Raw genomic sequence first — 20109 nt, 5'->3', positions numbered from 1 at the left:
CGGTTGGGTAATCTATAACTCAATTATGTAACGGATTCATTCACTGGATTGCTTGCTGTCTTCTTACTCAGTCCATTGATATATACTAACATTCAATAATTCAATAATTCATACATTCATACTAATAAAGCAATATTTAGCCCCTCAACCTCGGCACCAGCTCTTACATACGCCCATTTCATTTATTCCCTTTCTTTCGTCAGTACCCTCTCATAAAAATAACAGCAGATCGGAACTCATCCGTTCTGACTTGGTTCTACCAATCAAACTGAAGCCAACCATCTCGACATTATAAAGAATCGGGATGCACATAAGAAAACCCTCGGAACCGCTCCTGGTCGGCTCTCGGTAAAACTTTCGTCACTGGTGTCAAGACTGGTATCTCGCCGGTAAACTCCTCGTCAAAGTTGCTAGTATCTGTTTCCGAAGAGATCGAAGGAACAAACGGCGGTGGCACCCGCTTATGGTATATGTCATCCCAATTGATGTTCTCAAAGTACGGATGCTCCATCACGTCCTTCGCATCCCGAATTCCGTACCCCAGCCGCTGTGTCGGCTCACGCGTCAGGAGTGCCTGCAAAATCATCACAGAGTTCCGAGGCATCTGAATAGGATACAATGGCTCATCTTTCAGAATCGCCTCAAAAATCTCTTGCTCATCTTCTCCCCGAAACGGCGATTGGCCAAGAATCATTTGGTAGATCAAAACTCCAAAAGCCCACCAGTCAACCGCTAATCCGTAAGGCAGATCTCGGATGATTTCCGGAGCCATAAGCTCAGGTGTGCCACAAAACGTCTGTGTCGTACTGTCCGGCCCCATGTTTTCCTTACAAAGACCATAGTCGGCGATCTTCACATGTCCATCCAATGTCAACAAAATATTGTCCAGCTTCAAATCTCGGTAAATCACTCCTGACTCGTGAAAATATTTTAAACCCAAACAGACTTCAGCAGCGTAAAATTGAGCTCGCTTCTGTGTAAACGGCTCTTTTTGAATATGCCACATCAAATCTCCTCCGCTAATATATTGCATCACAAAATACACTCGTGTTTCCGTTTGAAAACACGCTTGAAGATTCAACAAAAACGGATGTCGCTCGCGATTTGCAATCAAAAAAACTCTCTTCTCCGATCGAGTACTTTCTACTCCATCAATTTGTAAAATGTAATCCTTCTTTAACACCTTGATCGCATACAGCTTCTTCCCCGACTTTGTCTCTGCCAGCATGACCTTTCCAAAATTACCTTTGCCCAGAACAGCTAAAAAGTTGAAATCGTCCAATCCAATCTTGCGCTTCACCTGCGGCGGTGCTGAAACTTTCTGCTGAATGGGCTGTGCAATTTTATCGACAGTCGTATGTGTCAATGGGCTTTGCTGGTATCCCAGACTAGGTTTGACTGTCGCCGCAACTTCCTGTGGTCGTTCCACAACTGGCTGACTCTGCGCAGCCGCTGCTAACTGGTGTTGAGCGGATGAACTTTGTATACCCGCTTGAGTTCTAACCTCAGTTGGGTGGGGAACAACATCATTTTGAACAGGTTTCCTTGGTACTTTGTTCCGTACAGAAGCACTCGGATAAACCATATGCTCAGGAGGTCGAGGCGCACCACCAAACACATCAGTATCATTAGTCTTTGGCATTTGATAGGGATTATGTGATTGTGGGTACAACCCGTATGGCGACGCTGACTTGCCTCCTGATCCTGCCGGTGTCCCCGCCGAAGACAGTTCTGGAGACATCACTCTCGACGGAGTTGTCTGGATACTGAACTGGGAGCTCATCGACGACGTCTGAGAGTCCGTATTGGTACCTGTCTTCTCATCTGAGGAAGAGGATGGCGGTTTGAAGACAGAAGGTATTGAATACGTGGAATCCATGGTCGACGTCGACGCCATAGTGTCCTGGCTCTGTCGAGACTGTAAAGCATCACTGGTTTTGGAAGTTTTTAGAGAGCTAGCAGCAGTCTGAGGCCGCCGTGCCGTCTCCTTTGATTCACGCATTGCAATAAGAATCTTACTAGCTGTCTCCATAGACATTCCACAGAAGTCAGGCACAAGATGCATACAGTCCGCATGACAAGTCAATCCACATTCTACACAAATATTTCATTAGCATCGAAATTACCATCTCAATATCTCGCAAAGATCTTTCACTCATACCTTTACATCTCCGAGCATTTTTCTTGCCAAGTGGAAGCATATATCCACAATGGCAGCACCAATTCGCACCAATATTCGTGATCGATTCGAACCGATGTGGAATGCGGTGATTAATAGTTCCTTCATCAGGATCAACATCTGAACTCGACTTGGCAATACATTTCGTCACAACATTCTGATAGCATTTCTTGTGGCATGTATACTTGCAGTCTTCACATTGGTAACCACTCGCATACTTCAAAAATTCACCGCAGAATGCACATCGCATGACGTTGTAAAACTGCTGCTGAACAAACTTGTGACCAAGGACCTCATGTATCTCTTCCTTCCGCTGGCGAATAGCACCCGTTCGTTCGAGACGACCAGGTTCGACAGGCCGCTTGCTGACGTTCGACTTTTGAAAAGACATACGAATGTTAATCTTTCCGGCAGGCTCTAGCACAAACCAGGAATTAATTTCTACTTCACCTTCGGGTTCCATTGACCCTTGTGGTCTAAGAGTCTTATCAAGACCCATCTGAGCAACACCGCTTTGTACAGAATTTGTCCCTGGATCTTGTGTCTGGTCTGCAGAAACCCAACCACTTGAGACAGCTTCGTTTTTCATAATACGGATCTCTTCGGCAATATCAGACAAGCGCATCCACATGATACCGATAGGTACATTGTAATCTTTATTGCGATCATAGACTGTAATTTCAATCTCGTTCGCCTTGTCAACCTGTAAATCGAATGATTCATTCCACTGATCCTGTCGCGATAAACGAGTTTGAGCCTTCAGAGAGTCCTCTACCTTTACGGCAACCATTGTTTCAGACGCCTTGTGTCCATGCGTGGCTTGATGATCAACATTCTGAACAGCAACAATAGTTATCTTTAGGCGACCACTAAGGGGTCGTCTGATGTTCGGCAGATTGCTTGTAGAGTCGTCTAGCAGAAGCAATTAATACAAATAATACTTATTAAATTAGTCCTGAAAACTTACCTTCTACATTATCAAGAGGTATCTTCAAATCCATGTACCGCTTGTACGCCATTTTCAAAAGTTGCACTTTTTGAGTGTTTTCTGCGCGCTGCTGTGTGACCTGAGCTCTACTTCGACGATCATTTTTGTCACGATCATAAAGATTAGAAAGTTTCTCAATGCCATCTTTGATTTGTTTTTCAACTGAAAGCTTAAAAGCCAGCTGTTCAATCATTAGAGGAATCCGTTGGTCGAGAAACTCCGAATCTGCTTTCAACAAATCTACACTAGTCAGAAATTTGCTATCATGATGAGAAGCACTATCAGCGTAAACTTTCAGACTTACCAAGTTCAGTATTTGGCCTCTTTTTTGCTTTGTTCTGATTTCCATATTGACGGCTATTGACAGAGCTGTCATACGACCGATCACCATGTGAACTGCTGGAAGAACTATTATCTGCAGATCTATTGCAACTAGTTAGCATACCGAGGGCACTAGCACGACAATATCAAAAATATTAGCTACTACTTTTTCGAATGAGTTTCATTCCTCATATTTGCAGATACATCCTCCAACCGTTTTTGCAGATAACGAATATTCTCTAGTGATTCGGCAATTGAGGAGTCACACCGTCGGCGAACATCCGGATTTGAGGTGTGCATACGCATAGCCTTAGCACCTTGAATCAGCGATCGCTCGCGCTCCATCTTGCGGTATATGTCCTCGAGGATCTTGCTACGGCCATCGTCACTCGCCATAGTGGACAACAGATCTTAGAAGTGGAAGGACAGAGAGAGCGGACGATGACGACACAGTAAATCGATGGCAATGAGACAATCAGCAACAAAAAGACGAAACAGTATACAATCGACGAAATCCGAGTCACCAGTGCACAATTTCCTGACCAATCTTTCTTAGTCTAACTGAAAATCGGAACAATTTCGAAAAAGCTCGATCGAAAGAAGGGGCTCAGCTCTACCGTAAAGATTCGGTTGGATGTAGTTGGTTGAGCCGGATGGGAATACGCGTGCGAAAGGAAAAATCCAAAGAGGAATGGTGCTTCTGAGATATTTATATCCGAACTAAAGCTTTTAAAAATCGAAAGCAACTTTTATTTCCAGGGCAAGGATGATATGAAAAAACACAAGGTAACTGTAACAAGGAAGAGAGAAAGGAGAGATGCCCGAAGTAAGATCAAAAGCCGTGATTATGTAATTGCTGAGTGGAACTTTGGCGTAATGATTTGAGATTTTACGTAAGTTAGTTCGGAATATTCAGAATTAAGAAGATCTCGCGGTAGCATTGAATGGCAATAAATAAAATAAGGGCTTAGTCAATTCTAATGCTCTACAGGTTTGAATATGGCTTGAGAATAGTCTTCATCTGCAATATATTCAATACTATGGCCTTTCTGCGCTTGAAAATCTGCAGCTTTGAAATAGATCCGAATATCAAATCATGTTATGCAAATAACTTTCTCTCAATGACTCGTCCTGAAAGCCTTCTCTACTAGTCAATATTGCAAATACAATATCGGGCGGCTGGAAGCCTAATCGTTTAGCTCGCTGCCATCGCTCGAGTCTGGTCGTACCTGATGCAGGCCCATATTTTTCAGTGAGATCAAATATTTTCAAAATTTGCTCGACCTGCGATTCATCCTGCGGTACTGAAAATATTAGAACACGATCGATAGTACCCGGCAAATGCAATCTCACAACTTACTCCGCGGCGCTATGTCACCTTTCAGTACTTCTTTCAAATACTTTGTATACTTTGAATCTTGGAAATCCAAGTGGTGCAATTCAGTCACTGACGCTAACTCTTCTTCGACCTCCGTAGAAGCTTTACTGTCATTGGAGTTTGATGGACTTGCCAAAGCGGAGTCTTCTTTCTCCGTAGCTGGAACCTGATCCTGGCTTAAATCGACAACTTCGATCCGACTGGTTTCATTGTGTCCTAATTGTTCGACATCGTCTAGTTCATTACTATAATTGACATCTTTCGAAATTTTCGTCTGGCTTTTCCGCTTTGTGGGATAGAACGAGCTTGGTAGTCTAGTCTGTCTACTAGCTGCCTTGTCTCCGCTTGACTTTGGCCTTCGAGTTGGAGGGACCATGATTAAAACTCCTTAGAAATTTTGAGCGAATATAGCTGTTGAATACCAAAATCTTTATCAATTTCGCTTCATAGTCGTCTGAAATGCAACTGCTCTAGTCCAGCACAGAGCTCCGTCTGCGATGCCCACCCCAGACAGCGTCATTTGGTCATATTAGGAAATAAGTAAATAATATCACATGACCATACAAATCGGATTGGCGCGGAAAGCGTAAAATTTCTGGGGCTGCAGACGGATACTACAGAGAAGTCTACTTGAACTTACAGTTAATTGAGAAACACTACCTTCCTATATTTACACTGATTTTGGTAGTTGTACCGCTCATCTAGCAGCTGTCTACCACCTGGCTTGCTGTTATATTTCCGAGGCCATTTGGAGAACTCTACAGCCAACTCCCAATTGAAATATCTTGCTGTTCAGGCTTCCGTTACTGAAATACGCGACAAAAGTTGCACTGTTATATTTGATCACGGAACACTCTGGATTAGGCTACAGACTTTATCTTGTTAAGAATCGTTCAGAACAGGCAAATATCAGCCACAATTCGCGCTCATTGGTGAAATCATATCTACCAATCTCGATCCCTATGATGCGATCGAAGACTGCTTGTTTAGTAGTCACTGTTGTTGCAGTCTACACCATTTGCTTTGGTTATATCGCAGGTGGTCGACATTATGCTATCATAAAACGGCGTACGAAAGCTCGAAGGGCAAGGGAGAAAGGGGATGTGGAAGCGTGAGTAAATCCTTTTTAATTGTCGGAACAAGTGTTGACCGTTACTTAGGCTGCAAGATGCGACTCCGCAGATTCAATACGGAGTCCTAGTAATTGCAGGCCGGTTTGCGAACCCATTTCCGGAATATCGCGACCAGGGTGTATTAGATTTCATAATTTGGAATTTTGTGAAATTGCTACGTTTTACGCCCCGAGGAGGCGTTCCCAGAGACCGTTCTGTTCTTCGATCCATGCTACCAAGCTTCCGACCCGATTATGAAGTCCTTTTTGAACAACCAAACACTTCGTCAGATGGCAGAGCCAAAACCACTGATTCAGAATCACTATTGGGCCATGCTTCTCCTGCCGGATTGTCCAGCTCTATTACATCTGCAATGTATAGTTCTTCGGAGACCGGATCGTCTACGAATGTGGTTCTAGACTCTCTAGAACATTCATGGACGGCGATTCCCGGAAACCAAGTCGACAATACGTCATCCAATCCGCAATTGTCAAAATTACCCTCATCTATCGAAGTACAATCTCTTCCATCCTCTGATGCTGGCAGCGACCGTCACAGTGAGCCCAATTCGCCAATATCGCGGCCATCTGGTCTTCTTCACCATGGGCCTGAGATCCCGTCTGTATCTGAACGACTCACTGTGACTTGGATTGGCCAGAGCTGCATGCTTGTTCAATGCTGCGGGATAAACTTTTTGACGGATCCAATTTTTGGCGAATCTCTTATTAATTCTTATATTGGACCTCAGCGGTTATCCCCAAGCCCCTGTCAGATTGAAGATTTACCAACCATCGACTTTGTATTTATTTCCCATAACCATCCTGATCATTTTGAAGAGGCGGCTCTGAAAAAGATCGGAAACAAAGCTACCTGGGTGGTCGGTGTCGGACTGCGACCCTACTTTTCTCGACGAGGCGTTTTCAAGGTAATTGAAATGAAATGGTGGGAAAAGATTCCTGTTCCTGGGCACGAGAAAGATGGCTGGGAAATCGCTTGTACACCTGCTATGGTGAGTAACCAGTAACATATTAAAAAAAGTTCAAGATAATGAAACTGACTGATCTAGCATTGGGCAGGTCGAGGTATATTTGACGCCAACAAGTCGTTATGGTGTTCCTTCATGATTCTGCATCATTCTCGTCCAGTAGTCTTTCATGCCGGTGATACAGGGTTTTCGCCTGAACTATTCGACGGTATTGCTAAAGTCTATGGACCCGGCTGTGAGCTGGCACTCGTTCCATGCGGAGCCTATGAGCCTCGACCGCATCTGCGGCCGCTGCACTGCAACCCAGAAGAAGCGATCCAGATCATGGTGACGATCGGTGCACGCCGTCTAATAGGAGTCCACTGGGGCACATTCGTATTGAGCGACGAACATTTTCTGGAACCCAAACAACGGCTAGAAAAGGAAGCTACACATATGGGACTTTCGGATGCTGTATGGGCGGCCGATTTTGGTAGAACTGTCATTATTCCTTACCATCCCGAGCTGGACGCAGTTGAAGTAGACGACGAGCCAGCTCTCCGCTTACCGGACTCCCGGGTATCTTCTATTGGTCCGATGATTCATGTTGAGGGCCGAGACACGATTGTTTGGTAAAGTCTCTCCATTCAAATATATATATATATAATGCAGACATTTTTAGAATATATGCAACTCTCTAGAGATGAGAGCGTGAATTATCAAATTAATAGGTAACATCATACATACATACGTCAAAGGTTCTAAAACAAAAATTGTATAATCAAAATGAAACTAATACCCCAGGGATTTTGCAGCAAGCTCTGCACCTGCTGTTTTACAGTGAGAAGTGATCATAAAATCGGGAATCAACACTTCACCGACGACCGGAAATGCAGACTGTCCGGCACCGCGCCAACGTCCCATGACTAATAGGATATCTTCCAGCTTCGGTGGCTTATAAACCTTCATGTCTAATTTCCCATTTATTAGAGACAGCAGATTATTGAAGACGACGGGGACCGCGAATTGCTGCTTTGTACCTGTCCGAGCTGCCGTCGTCTCGATAATATCGCCCATTGCAAAAACCTCGGGGCCTGCGCCTTCTACCTGTAACTGGCTCGAAACTTTGACTCTACCTTGTTCATTCTTCCACTCAGCCGGTATCCATTCAGTAGCCGGAAGTGCACCATGGGTATGGAGCACCAAATCTCCATTCACGAGGATCGGCTCCGATACGCCTTGTCGAGTTACCGACACTGTTCCGTCATTATTATCCACCCCGGTTGATTTCAGCATAACCTCGGCCCGTGATTGCAAAAGATAAGTTAGAACTTGCTGCCGCAACTTGGTCGAGTATAGGTCTGATAATGGTAAGTTACCCGAATGCACCAAAGTGATTTTCTTTTGGCTCCGATAGTAGTCACCGAGTTCGGCCGCAAGTTGACAGCCAGTCGGTCCGCCACCAATAAGCACGACATGATAGTTATCTCTGATCTGGTCCCGCAGTGAATCAAAATATGAAATAACTTGTTCATGATCCCCCAGTGGTATCCGGTTTGGGTCCGGGAATCTAGATCCTGTAGACAAAACCTGTTCAACTATCAACTAGGAGCACCACAGAAACCAAAATAATAACATACAAGATAATCATAACGAATCGGATCTCCTCCGGATTCTAAATGTACTGTTTTTCCTTGTGCATTCACACTGACAACTTTTCCACGAATGAAGCGACCCAGCTCAGGTTTCTTGTCAAACATACGATCATAGGGGGTTGCAACCATACCCGACACATCTTCTATACAGTTCCGGATATTTAGCGGATAAAAGACGAAATCCTGCCGCGCATCGATAACGGTCAATCGAATATTTCTTGTCTGCGAGTTTGATGCTTTACGGAACTTAGCAACTAGTTCTGAGCCGAACATTCCAGCTCCAATAATCACAATCTCCGTTTTCCTATCTTCAGCCATTTCATTTCCCTAAAATGCCTTGTCTACCGCAAACCAAAAACTTAAGTATATCGTCAATATAGAGAAAGTAATTGACAATATATATCCAACAGAATTTTTGAGAATGTGGTTTATTCAATAAAACTCAATGTCGCAGAAAGTTCGTAGTCCACACTAGAATTGGCAAGAAATCCTTATCAGATGAATTTCACGGCCTAAACACAAATAATCAATTAGCTCAATCAAAAACTTCACCCCAAGCTCCGCAGAGCAGAACGAATCTTACCCGTTATACATAAAAAAATTAAAGGATAGTACCAGCAGTTTTTATGAATGCTTTTTCAGGTTAAACTTATCCTATTTTCAGTCTACTGAGCGACTGAACACTACCATGCCACTTTTCTCTGGGATTACGCAAATGAGCAAGTTCAATGGGAACATGTGATCGTCCCCACCTTTATCAGATCAATTCAGGAACCGTTATGGCTCGGTGTCCGAAATTATGATATGCAGGTATGAGTATATTTTCGACTGATAAATATTTAAATATGCGTAACATCTATATATTACCTACGGTTGCAGAACTCATCGACCAAAAGAAAACGGCTGTCGACACAGCGGACAAGTACTTGCGTTTGCACTTTGAAACCACTAGTACACATTGTTAACAGACTTCATCCAACAAAGACACACAAACCAAACAAATTAAACTCACTCTGAAAAGACATCCGGCATGAAACTTATTCCGACAAGTCTGACATCTTTTATTCGGTAAAGACCGGTCCTGATGTAGAATTGAATAGCAAATAGCGCATTCCGTTACGCCCTCGAAATGTAAATTCACGTTCCTCTTGAACAATGTCAACGCATCCACGATGGTGCCATTTTGAGACGCAATCAAGGCCTGAGACGCAAGTAACCACGCACGCCATTGATTCTCCTTAACGCCCACCCGCTTTATTCCGTCAACGACAACATCATGAAGTGGAAAACTTGTCGGAATCCGTACAATCATCTCCATAGTTTGCTCATCGATTGTGTAAACTGCTGTTACTTCTCGCGCAGGACGCGACACCTTCAACTGGATATTCTCCTCCTCGCCATCAGCTTCCGCCGCGAGACGACTCTGAACGGAATCCAATTCATTATCAATCAGCAGCCGAGAAAAATACTTCTCTACATACGACTGAACAGTAATACTCAAGTGCCGGTTCCGGGTCTCTGACCACCACTTCCGAACCATTGAGGGAATTTGCTGTAAAGACTTGTAAAACAAATATAGCAACGAAGAAATGACTTCATCTGCAGGCTGCTCAAAAGTTGAATCCACCTCGAACGTCTCAAACGAGTATTTTGAGCAATCCGGCGGCTTACCAGCTGTAAGAGACAATAAAGATGCCGCAAAATTCAGCAACAAATCAACATAATCACCGTCCTTTAAACTGACTATATACTTCATTTTCAGCGCAAAAGGTGCGTTCTCAAGATAAACGAATATAAGTACCCACGAATAGATATATGACCGCATAGATGTAGTCATTCCGCAGGCCAAAGTCTCATCAATGTCCAATTCATCGTTAGCAACTCCTGGTAAGTTCATCACCAACGACAGTATCTCTGGTGGTAGCTCTGCTGCAAACGCTCCTTTAGTATCCAAAGCAGCCTCAACGGCAAGACTTTCTAAACTAGCAGGAATCTCTCGACGACAAATTTTCAGATTAGCCTTTTGCAATGGCTCCGACCGGAATGGGATGAACTGAAATAGTACCGATAAATCTGTCACTGCAAAAGCCGATGAATAGGATATCAGACGAGCAACTACAGAGTCACACATCAACATAGCCTGCGTTCTGTGTGAACCTGCTTCGCCATCAAATACATTTGCAGAAGTACCTTCATTATCCAAGATGTTAACAAGAACCTCCTCCCAAAGAGCGCTCAGACTACTCGATTCTGCCTCAAAGGCATCTGCCACATCCTCGTTGGTTTCTTGTATACCATCTAGGTAACCAATTACCCGCAGAGAATAATATAGCAATGGAGTAAAGTCATCCTGGAAGTGAATGCAATCTCGAAGAGCCTCCAATACACAACTCAAAGACAATTCCCAATGTTCACCATATAAATCCCTAACTAAAGGTAGCAAACCCAGTAAAAGCTTAAATGCCTGAGACCTAAAAGCCAATGACAGTCGATTCCGCTCGGCTTTAAGAGCCTGGAGGAGCTTCTTCAATAGCATAATCGTCCGATGCTGCGGCAACGGTGTATACTCCTCGTCTTCATCATCATTAAGAATCAGACTATTTAGCAATACAATTTTAACAAGTCCTTCAAAATTCAAGCTATCTTGCTTGATTCCCAAAATATCGCTCGCAAGTTCATTGCGAATTCTATCTGCTGCCTTCATAGTCGAACTGTAAGTTACAACTCCTTCAAAAATAGCCGCAACCGCAAGCACGTTGGGTGATCGTCGAAGCTCATGCTCCTCAAAAAATTGATCAACATCCTTAAAAGAGACTTCGGCACCTTCTGTGAGATGTGCAATAAGTGACTGCAAAATTCGCGCAGAATAGAATCCGGAAACACTGCGTTGCTTTATATCTTCATTCAAAACTTTGATAAAATCAGATATAAAATGCGCTCCAGATTCCCCATTAATCGTTGCACCCACAAAATTAGCAGTATATTGAAAACTATTCACTTCTATATCGGCCAAACTGAGCCCTTCATACTTGGTTTCCATTAAAGCGGAGCATTTCTCGGAAATTGAAAGCAAATCATCTGCACCTGTCATATCCATGGCTTCTTCGGAAAAGAATAACAGAGGTAACTTCTCATTTCCGTACAGGTTGATTATATCTTTAGCTAACTCTGATATCTGCAATAGATATTTACAGAGTAAAAGTTGGTCAAGATATGGCACCGATTGTAATAACGGCTCTGACTCCAAAAACTCCAAAACATATAAACCGAATCGGAAAATTCTTGGGAAATTCATAATCGGCTCTCCAGGTCGGCGCTTCTGTACATGTAAGCTATCTTCAGATATCAGAAAGTATGCGCCTCCAATGTTGTTCAGCAATGCAATCGACGGAAAATTAACTCCACTTAAAGCCATATCCAACTCTCTCTGTAATATACCATTTGAGATCAAAAGCAGCTGAGACGCAAGCCTCACTTTGAACTCCCGTTTTGAGCTCCCCAAAAGACTTGCACTCCGTGCGACCAAAGATTCGCAGGTAACTTCTGAATTATGTTCTAAATCTTGGAAAATCGCGTTGGCCAATGTCTCAAACAGTGAGTGGCCATTGTTAGCTTCAGTTTCAGAAAAAACCAAGTGAGATTCTAAAATTCGTCGTATAGTCTTAGCAGAATCCACATTGTTAGCATCTTCGCCTGTGACTTCCCAGAGACGTGCAGTGACTCGTCCTCCATTTTCACTCTTAATGTACTCGGCTAGTAAAGGAAAGTTCTTCTCAGAAATTCCTTGAAAGACGGTAAACAATATACCTTCTTTCTTTGGATTTCCGAGAGAAGCATCAACAAGTGTATCTAGAACTTGGATAGCCACCTCCACAGAAATGACACTAGGAGAGGCTTTAAGACACTCCTCAACTAGTTGCCAACTTGAATCTTTTGTAGCACCTTCTGGCTGCTTAAAGTGTAAAGAATGACAGCGGGACATCAAGTAGGATTCCAGCGTGACTGAGCTTGGAAGACTATCTCTAAATACTGCCGATCGGCTTATAAACATGAACCCAAGACGATCTATCTCATGCACTGAAGAAGCTGACAGACATGCATCTATGATCACATTCCACGAACCTTGCAACTTCTGTTTTTCCCCAAAACACTTATAGTATGTAACCCAAATATCACACAATATATCTGCAGATCTACTAACAAGAAGTAACGGAATATCAATATCAACGAAACCCTGCAGAATCTCCAAAGTTGGGCGGTCTAGCTCTATTTCTTTCCAAAAACTAGAAACAAACCGCGATAGAGTTACGGCAGCAAAATTATATTCTCCGATACTTTTCTGTATAATCCTGACAGCACTACAGATGAGCTTGCAGATCGCAAAATCAAATCCAATCGCAGACAGTGATTCTGCAGGTAAAGTTGCTACTTTCATCGCTGTACTAGTGAAAAATTCAAGCAGCAGCAACTCCCCAGTGTTTTCCTGCTGTCCAATCTCCAAGTGATGACTCAAATTAGAAACTATTTCATTCCAAAACTTAGCTGCAAGCAACTCGTTTTCAGGAATTATACTTCGGAGAAACGAAAATACAGTTCGAGAATTTTTCTGGGAAAAAATGATTGGAGGAGTCGGAGACTTGACGAAACCTTGATTCACAAGCAATATCGCGTCGGACACAGCATCTTCCTGTATCTTTATCATTTCAGAAGCAGAAATAAAATAGGTGAGCAATGAAAAATACGACTCTAAGATGTAATCAGCGCAGAATTTGTCAGCCTTCAAGCCGTCCATGAAACTTGCGGATATACTGTTAAGATTAAATTTTTCAGTGTCATTAACATCGAGGACGGATCGAGGAAGATTTTCAATTAAGATTTCGACCTTGCTCCAGTACTCTCTGCCGGCATAATGACTGCCTTCCGAAATAAAAGAAAGTAACAGCGATAGAGAAGGCTCATTTGAACCTGATTGCGGATTCCAAACATCTGGATACACTAGAATTGAAGTTAGATATAAAAAAACATGTACTTCAATTAGTAAACTTACACCGGGTAATGACAATAACACAATCCAAAAAACTAACAAGAGATGGCCCAGCTTTCAAGCCCATTAAACAATTTGCCAGAAGATACTGGCTGAGATATGGCTGCAGCGGTCTCAGCCAACCTGAGTAATCGTATGCCAGCTGCAAGATTAGGTTAAAGCAGGCCCGAGTAAGTGAGCTGTCTGAGCAAGTACATGATTTCCAAAATGAATCAGACAAGAGTATTTCCGCATAGTCATATTGATAAGTTGAGATTCTCGACGGAGATATATTATCCAATAAATAAGAATACAAATATATTCCACTCGTAATCTGACGAAAGACTTTCTGCTGAATATCTGCTTCCGTGAAATATTTTTCATCCGAAGATAAGTGTGTGTCGCGAGCAGCAATAGACGTTTTGATGTATTCCAAGATTGGAACATGCAAGACATCTAGGACTTGCACTCTTTTGGCGTCAGTTGAGAAGACGCTTTCAAATGACTGGAGAGCACTTCGCGAAACCGCTTTATCTGTATCGTATATACCACCAAGCCAATAACCAATGACGTCTTTGAGATATTTCTCCGCTGTACGTTTGAGAGCACTAAATAGGTCGCCAGTTATTTTATGAGACAACATACGCTCTCTTCTTGAGTATTCAACCGCTAGATGTGTATAAAATTGGACCTAAATAATCAGCTAAGTCAATTTAAGAAATAAGATCTAGACTATCAACATACCCAAACAGCTAGTAATGATTCAGTCAGATCAGGTAAATTTCTAGTAATATACGAAGATAGACTATCCAGAGCCTTTTCCCTCGTCGTCGGATCTCGTTTCTGTAATCCTTTTAAAATAACAACGAGCTCAGAATCCCCGATATTTGACAAATCTATAAAACTCGTCAAATTTTCTTCGTATGAATATGACTGTTCCTGTCGTTTTGTTGATTTAGCACTGCCATGCGATCACCATTGTTAGCTTCTTATCAGTCATTACTGCAGATTTCACACACGTTTTCACGCCCTCTCTAGATCCATTTTTCTGCTTCAGTCGTTCTTTTTTACTCATCCTGTCTCCAGATCGTCGAAATCCACGCCAAAAATCTAATTAAGGTGATATGAAGAAACAAAACTAGGTAAAAGTAAATTCAGAGCTTTGAGATTCTCCCAACCTCCGTGGATTCGTGGAGTTCTACGATACACTAATTCAAACTCTTATTTCCATTTTTGAAACTCCGAGAAAGGAAAATTTCGAGAATGAAGTAAGATCTGAGTTTTGGTGGTATCCATGCAATTTATTCTGACAATTTTAGATTCTTCATTGACGATTTACCAGTTTTGTTCCCGTATCCGCGGATCTATCCAGGTGAAACTGCCCTGCTTCTCTTACGGCTGCTAATTGTACTGACCCAGACCTAAGAACAATATGCATACATGTGTGATATAAAACGAACCTTGGATGCAGGCGGTAATTGTATTTTGGAGATGCCGTCAGGAACTGGGAAAACGGTTTCCTTGCTATCCTTAACGATTGCATATCAAATGGTAGGATCAGCCTTGCCGGACTCAAATTTCATACTCTAATTGAACTCAGTACTATCCCGAGCACCGCAAAATCGTGTATTGCTCCCGAACCATGTCTGAAATTGAAAAAGCTCTGACGGAACTGAAATCTTTAATGAGCTATCGCGAACGTGAACTAGGACGAAAAGAACCATTTCGAGGACTCGGTTTGACCAGTCGAAAGAACCTCTGCTTACATCCTTCGGTAAAACGAGAGAGGAAAGGCGCCGTGGTCGACGAAAGGTGCCGAAGCTTAACTTCTTCATTCGTTGCCGAAAAGAAGAAGCAAGGCCTGAATCCTGCAGTATGCGACTATCATGACAATCTGTATGCATTAGATCCTCACGAGTTGATCCCAGAAGGTGTATGGACATTCGATTCTTTACTGAAGTACTGTGAGCAGCAAAAACAGTGTCCGTACTTCACTGTCCGAAGAATGGTACGAGCTATAATTTTTTTAGCATTTCACTGTCCTAATTAGATGACAGATGTCTTTCTGCAACATTATCATTTACTCTTTCCACTATTTACTGGATCCGAAAATTGCTGAGAGAGTTTCAAAGGAGTTATCAAAAGATAGTATTATAATATTTGATGAAGCACATAATATTGGTATGTTTTGGCGGTTCTCAACACTTATGACGACTCTGACGAAACACAGACAACGTTTGCATTGAATCGCTTAGTCTTGATCTGACTGAAGGAGAACTACAAAGAGCTTTAAACGGTGTGAATAATCTGGAGAAGCAAATTGTTGAAATGAAGGAACATGATTCCGAGAAACTGCAACAAGAATACGAAAGACTAGTTGAAGGGCTTCGTGAAGCGGATCAAGCACGAGAAGAAGACGTTTTTCTGGCTAATCCTGTGCTTCCAGATGATTTGCTTAAAGAGGCAATCCCAGGAAACATTAGACGTGCTGAACATTTTGTTACTTTTTTGAAGCGATTTGTTGAGTATCTTAAGGTAAGTTGATGCTATATATTCACTGAATATAGTGAGTTCTAATAATTGTAGACTCGGATGCAAGTTCGGCATGTTATATCCGAAACCCCGACATCATTTTTGCAGCATCTAAAAGAGCTGACATTTATCGAACGCAAACCATTGCGATTTTGCTCCGAACGATTAACGTCGCTTGTAAGAACTTTAGAGTTGACTGAAGTAGAGTCGTTCGTGGCTTTAAAGGATATTGCCATTTTTGCCACTTTGGTATCGACATATGAATCTGGATTTATGTTGATTTTAGAACCATTTGACTCAGATACAGCTACTGTTCCGAATCCAATTTTACATTTTACTTGTCTCGATGCATCAATTGCAATCAAGCCTATTTTCGACCGCTTCAGCTCAGTCATTATAACTAGCGGGACAATTTCCCCGCTTGATATGTATCCCAAGATGCTCAATTTCGAAACTGTACTGCAAGAATCTTATACGATGACACTTACCAGACGTTCGTTCTTGCCTTTAATAGTGACTCGAGGATCCGACCAAGTTGCTATAAGTTCGCGATTTGAGATCCGCAATGATCCTAGTGTTGTGCGGAACTATGGAAACTTATTTATTGAATTTTCAAAGCTGACGCCTGATGGACTCGTGATTTTTTTTCCTTCTTATCTCTATATGGAGAGCATTATTAGCATGTGGCAGACTATGGGAATCCTGGATGAAGTATGGAAGTACAAATTGATTTTGGTCGAGACACCTGATAGTCAAGAGACGAGTCTTGCTTTAGAAGCCTTTCGAACAGCTTGTGGTAATGGCCGGGGTGCTGCGTTATTATGTGTCGCTCGAGGGAAAGTATCTGAGGGTATTGATTTTGACCATCACTACGGACGAACTGTATTGATGATTGGAGTTCCGTTTCAGTATACAGAGTCTCGCATTCTTAAAGCGAGATTGGAGTTTATGCGAGAAAACTATCATATTCGAGAAAACGACTTTTTATCGTTTGATGCGATGCGACATGGTGCACAATGCTTAGGACGAGTGTTACGAGGGAAAGACGACTATGGAATCATGGTTTTAGCTGACAAGAGGTTTTCACGAAAGAGAAGTCAGCTTCCGAAATGGATTAATCAGGCTATTATGGATGCTGATGTTAACTTGTCTACAGATATGGCGATTGCTGCAGCCAAAAAGTTTTTGAGAACGATGGCCCAGCCATCGAATCCGAAAGATCAAGAAGGTATCAGTGTTTGGAGTTTGTCAGATTTGCTTCGTGTTCAAGAAGAGCAGCGACAAGAGCAGGCTGAAAAAAGAGCCATCGAGGCAACTGCTGAAGCAAAGAGAAATAATCTTTTAGGCAAAAATGCAAATGGACAGACTAATGATACTATGGACGTCGATGAAGAGGATTATTTTCATGATAGTGAGGACGATTACGGGTTTCTGATGTCTGACGATGAAGCCTGGTTAGAACTTGATCTGTAATATCTATAATCACTTCAGGTGTGATCTTTGTACGTAAATTATGAGACATAAATAAGTAGTTAGATGTCGAATCATTTATCCATATGCGGAAACTATTGGGTATTAACGTCAGAAGCCGCAGAATTGGAGAGATACATATTTAGAAGACCAAACGATTCATATAATCTCTAACATAGCAACTTATGTAATTCTCCATCTTCTTTACTAAGGTATATGACATATAATTGGCATAATTAATAAAAAATTTAATATCACGAAGCGTATGCAAAATGAAATCATGAAACGCTAGACGGAACTGGAATGAAGAATCATGGACAGTCTTCATAACTATTCTGACGTCCGATTTCTTGCTTCGGGAGCCTTTTCAAATGTCTACCGAGCAAAAGCTCTGGCCAGTTCTCCTGCTTATAATTTCACGGTTGATAACGAAGTGGTACTTAAGATCTCGAATCCGACGACTCAGCGGGCACCTCATTCTCCGAGACTTGAACGAGTGTTGTTGACCGTTCTTCGCCATCGGTGCATTGTACCGCTTTTATCAAGTTTTGATGATGACTCGGATCTAATAATCACATTACCTTATTTAGGATGCAGCCTGAATATCGTCGAACCTTCATGTCGCTTGGCTGTAATTAGAGACATTACTTGTGCGATCGCTTACTTGCATGAACACGACATTATCCATCGAGACATTAAGCCAGAAAATATTCTTCTGCAAAGTCCTCGAGGTCCTCCATTTCTTTGCGATTTTGGGACGTCATGGACATCCTCGAAAACAATTTCTCGAGCTGTTAAAGAATCTCCAACGTTTGCGCAAGATGACACGGATGATTTGGGACCCCTTCAGGACTCTGAACCATCTGACCAGAAGGTTACAGATGTAGGCACGAGCTCGTACAGAGCTCCCGAGCTGTTATTTGGATATACCAGTTATACTAAAAGCATAGATCTCTGGAGTTGGGGATGTGTTATCGCAGAATTGTATAGACAGCAGAATGGGTCTCTCGAACCAACCGGGCCACTGTTCAATGGTGGCCAGGAACTATCTGAAATTGCTCTTGTGACTTCGATTTTTAGCGTACTAGGCACTCCAGATATTTCTAATTGGCCGGTAAGTCAGTGGAATATGATTATTTATCGAATCTCTATTAAACAGTCATTTAGGAAGCAATCAACTTTCCCGCGTTTCAGATGTTTGATTTTGTGAAATATGCTCGTCGTCCCCTTGCTGAATTGATTCCAAACGCTTCAGCTGAAATCCTTGAGGTTGTCGATCTCCTGCTACAATACGAAAGTGCGATGCGACTGCCTGCTCAAAAGTTGCTCTCTATGAAGCTCTTTGACAGCATCTAAGGCTAATGTGATTAGATCCAATCTTGGGTTTCTCGATGCATACATGTTCGTGTATATTTATATTTACTCCTTTATTAACCCAAAGATTCACAAGTTAAATCAAGCGCATCCTTTGAACATAATGCTCGTCCAGGTGATTATCGCTTCCCACTGCCATTCCACAACCGGTCCGAAAATTGACTAGCAGATCTTCCCAAATATCCTCGAACAGAATTTACATCTAGATTTCCGGTTGCCAAATCACCTACAAACCCCGGTGCCCGCTGTGCAATTTCGCTGGCCATGTCTCTAGCTTTGCTGAGAACATCTTGCGGATATGTCGAATCACCACTAGATTGATCTTCAGACGACCTCCCAAAATATGCGTCCGATGAAATTCCTTGCGCGGAATCGAACTCCGAATGCAATCTGCGGATTTCTTCTCTATTTGAGGTGTCATCCAGTCTTGAGAAGTATTCGTCGGACGATAAATGTGTAGTGGTTCGATCGGTCGATATTTTATTACTGGAACTTATATTCAACTCTGTGTTTTGCGTTTGACCAAATCCGAGACGCGGCGGAGCCGTCTCATTTATGTCTCGTGATTTTTGTGGCATGCATGTATGATTTGATAGTAAGTCCACTCGTGGAATTCCGCTTTCATAGGACTTTGGTATAGAGAGTTCATGCGAAGTGACCGGAGTAGTATGAGATTCTTCGATCGCAGATCTTTCAAATTCTTCGAAGGCATCTTCATTCAACTTTCGTGCCACTGATTTTCGATGTGCACCGGTTCGTCCGGAATTTAAAATCCCACTGATTTTACGAGGAGATGTTACCACCTTTGTCGTACTTGTCACGGATCGCCTTCTCGTCTTTGTGTCCGTTCGATCTGAATCAATCTCGACGATTCCATCCACGCTATTTCTCTCGGGCGGGCTGTTTCTCGAATCCATGTCCACTAAATTTTTGAACTGCTTCAAATTTATATCCAGCGCAATATTTTAAAGCCTGGTCTTGAAGAAAGAAATACAAATCATCTAACAATTCTTACGATCTGGTTCTGCAACGAGGTTCCTCACCATGCCTTCCCTCTGTTCTCGTGATCTGTTGGGACTTCATTTCTCCCAGTCATTTCACGCTCCACTACGT

The 20109-nt window shown here is 42.5% G+C and overlaps 8 protein-coding genes across 8 annotated transcripts; 3 read left to right on the top strand and 5 right to left on the bottom strand.

Annotated features, from left to right (window-relative positions):
• Positions 1 to 7: 7 nt before the first annotated feature.
• V1516DRAFT_672342 (Phototropin-1) lies at positions 8 to 4339 on the bottom strand. The gene is made up of 5 exons (XM_066921730.1): positions 3655 to 4339; positions 3472 to 3590; positions 3147 to 3407; positions 2162 to 3091; positions 8 to 2094 (listed from the first exon to the last, which is right to left on the bottom strand). Exons 1-5 carry the CDS (start codon positions 3882 to 3884, stop codon positions 290 to 292), a joined length of 3345 nt encoding a protein of 1114 aa, XP_066777789.1. The 5' UTR covers positions 3885 to 4339; the 3' UTR covers positions 8 to 289.
• Positions 4340 to 5402, bottom strand: V1516DRAFT_672339 (DNA polymerase delta, subunit 4-domain-containing protein). The gene is made up of 2 exons (XM_066921729.1): positions 4849 to 5402; positions 4340 to 4792 (listed from the first exon to the last, which is right to left on the bottom strand). The coding sequence occupies exons 1-2, from the start codon at positions 5240 to 5242 to the stop codon at positions 4578 to 4580; spliced, it is 609 nt and encodes a 202-aa protein (XP_066777788.1). The 5' UTR covers positions 5243 to 5402; the 3' UTR covers positions 4340 to 4577.
• Positions 5403 to 5495: 93 nt separating this feature from the next.
• V1516DRAFT_672336 (beta-lactamase superfamily domain-containing protein) lies at positions 5496 to 7711 on the top strand. The gene is made up of 3 exons (XM_066921728.1): positions 5496 to 5977; positions 6027 to 6987; positions 7045 to 7711. The coding sequence occupies exons 1-3, from the start codon at positions 5829 to 5831 to the stop codon at positions 7576 to 7578; spliced, it is 1644 nt and encodes a 547-aa protein (XP_066777787.1). The 5' UTR covers positions 5496 to 5828; the 3' UTR covers positions 7579 to 7711.
• V1516DRAFT_236822 (uncharacterized protein) lies at positions 7592 to 9392 on the bottom strand. Its single transcript, XM_066918780.1, has 3 exons — positions 9181 to 9392; positions 8583 to 9109; positions 7592 to 8532 (listed from the first exon to the last, which is right to left on the bottom strand). The coding sequence occupies exons 2-3, from the start codon at positions 8913 to 8915 to the stop codon at positions 7735 to 7737; spliced, it is 1131 nt and encodes a 376-aa protein (XP_066777786.1). The 5' UTR covers positions 8916 to 9109; positions 9181 to 9392; the 3' UTR covers positions 7592 to 7734.
• An 87-nt stretch (positions 9393 to 9479) lies between these two features.
• V1516DRAFT_663261 (uncharacterized protein) lies at positions 9480 to 14695 on the bottom strand (the record flags this gene model as incomplete). Its single annotated transcript, XM_066920496.1, has 5 exons — positions 9480 to 9545; positions 9610 to 13592; positions 13645 to 14311; positions 14365 to 14581; positions 14640 to 14695. 5 exons carry the CDS (start codon positions 14693 to 14695, stop codon positions 9480 to 9482), a joined length of 4989 nt encoding a protein of 1662 aa, XP_066777785.1.
• A 101-nt stretch (positions 14696 to 14796) lies between these two features.
• On the top strand, positions 14797 to 17821 carry V1516DRAFT_672329 (uncharacterized protein). Its single transcript, XM_066921727.1, has 6 exons — positions 14797 to 14888; positions 14940 to 15171; positions 15221 to 15628; positions 15678 to 15801; positions 15851 to 16155; positions 16207 to 17821. Exons 2-6 carry the CDS (start codon positions 15061 to 15063, stop codon positions 17623 to 17625), a joined length of 2367 nt encoding a protein of 788 aa, XP_066777784.1. The 5' UTR covers positions 14797 to 14888; positions 14940 to 15060; the 3' UTR covers positions 17626 to 17821.
• V1516DRAFT_236226 (kinase-like domain-containing protein) lies at positions 17781 to 19047 on the top strand. Its single transcript, XM_066918779.1, has 2 exons — positions 17781 to 18736; positions 18790 to 19047. The coding sequence occupies exons 1-2, from the start codon at positions 17936 to 17938 to the stop codon at positions 18976 to 18978; spliced, it is 990 nt and encodes a 329-aa protein (XP_066777783.1). The 5' UTR covers positions 17781 to 17935; the 3' UTR covers positions 18979 to 19047.
• On the bottom strand, positions 19027 to 20002 carry V1516DRAFT_672326 (uncharacterized protein). The gene has a single exon (XM_066921726.1). It carries the CDS (start codon positions 19911 to 19913, stop codon positions 19116 to 19118), a length of 798 nt encoding a protein of 265 aa, XP_066777782.1. The 5' UTR covers positions 19914 to 20002; the 3' UTR covers positions 19027 to 19115.
• Between the last annotated feature and the right edge of the window lie 107 nt (positions 20003 to 20109).

Source organism: Lipomyces oligophaga, assembly GCF_038497815.1.
Source record: "Lipomyces oligophaga strain CBS 7107 unplaced genomic scaffold V1516scaffold_3, whole genome shotgun sequence".
NCBI lineage: Eukaryota > Fungi > Ascomycota > Lipomycetes > Lipomycetales > Lipomycetaceae > Lipomyces > [Lipomyces] oligophaga.
Note: the sequence above shows the minus strand (reverse complement) of the source record. Positions and strands in the feature narration are given on the sequence as shown.

Coding starts and splice junctions, on each gene's coding strand:
- V1516DRAFT_236822 (XM_066918780.1), bottom strand. CDS start 8,915: ATGGCTGAAGATAGGAAAACGGAGATTGTGATTATTGGAGCTGGAATG. Junction 8,533..8,582: donor CGATTCGTTATGATTATCTT/GTATGTTATTAT, acceptor ATAGTTGAACAG/GTTTTGTCTACAGGATCTAG.
- V1516DRAFT_672339 (XM_066921729.1), bottom strand. CDS start 5,242: ATGGTCCCTCCAACTCGAAGGCCAAAGTCAAGCGGAGACAAGGCAGCT. Junction 4,793..4,848: donor AGGTGACATAGCGCCGCGGA/GTAAGTTGTGAG, acceptor TAATATTTTCAG/TACCGCAGGATGAATCGCAG.
- V1516DRAFT_672326 (XM_066921726.1), bottom strand. CDS start 19,913: ATGGATTCGAGAAACAGCCCGCCCGAGAGAAATAGCGTGGATGGAATC.
- V1516DRAFT_672336 (XM_066921728.1), top strand. CDS start 5,829: ATGATGCGATCGAAGACTGCTTGTTTAGTAGTCACTGTTGTTGCAGTC. Junction 5,978..6,026: donor GAGAAAGGGGATGTGGAAGC/GTGAGTAAATCC, acceptor ACCGTTACTTAG/GCTGCAAGATGCGACTCCGC. Junction 6,988..7,044: donor TCGCTTGTACACCTGCTATG/GTGAGTAACCAG, acceptor TGACTGATCTAG/CATTGGGCAGGTCGAGGTAT.
- V1516DRAFT_672329 (XM_066921727.1), top strand. CDS start 15,061: ATGTGTGATATAAAACGAACCTTGGATGCAGGCGGTAATTGTATTTTG. Junction 15,172..15,220: donor TAACGATTGCATATCAAATG/GTAGGATCAGCC, acceptor AATTGAACTCAG/TACTATCCCGAGCACCGCAA. Junction 15,802..15,850: donor TGATGAAGCACATAATATTG/GTATGTTTTGGC, acceptor GACGAAACACAG/ACAACGTTTGCATTGAATCG.
- V1516DRAFT_236226 (XM_066918779.1), top strand. CDS start 17,936: ATGGACAGTCTTCATAACTATTCTGACGTCCGATTTCTTGCTTCGGGA. Junction 18,737..18,789: donor CAGATATTTCTAATTGGCCG/GTAAGTCAGTGG, acceptor ACAGTCATTTAG/GAAGCAATCAACTTTCCCGC.
- V1516DRAFT_672342 (XM_066921730.1), bottom strand. CDS start 3,884: ATGGCGAGTGACGATGGCCGTAGCAAGATCCTCGAGGACATATACCGC. Junction 3,591..3,654: donor AATGAAACTCATTCGAAAAA/GTAGTAGCTAAT, acceptor TAGTTGCAATAG/ATCTGCAGATAATAGTTCTT. Junction 3,092..3,146: donor ACCTCTTGATAATGTAGAAG/GTAAGTTTTCAG, acceptor TGCTTCTGCTAG/ACGACTCTACAAGCAATCTG.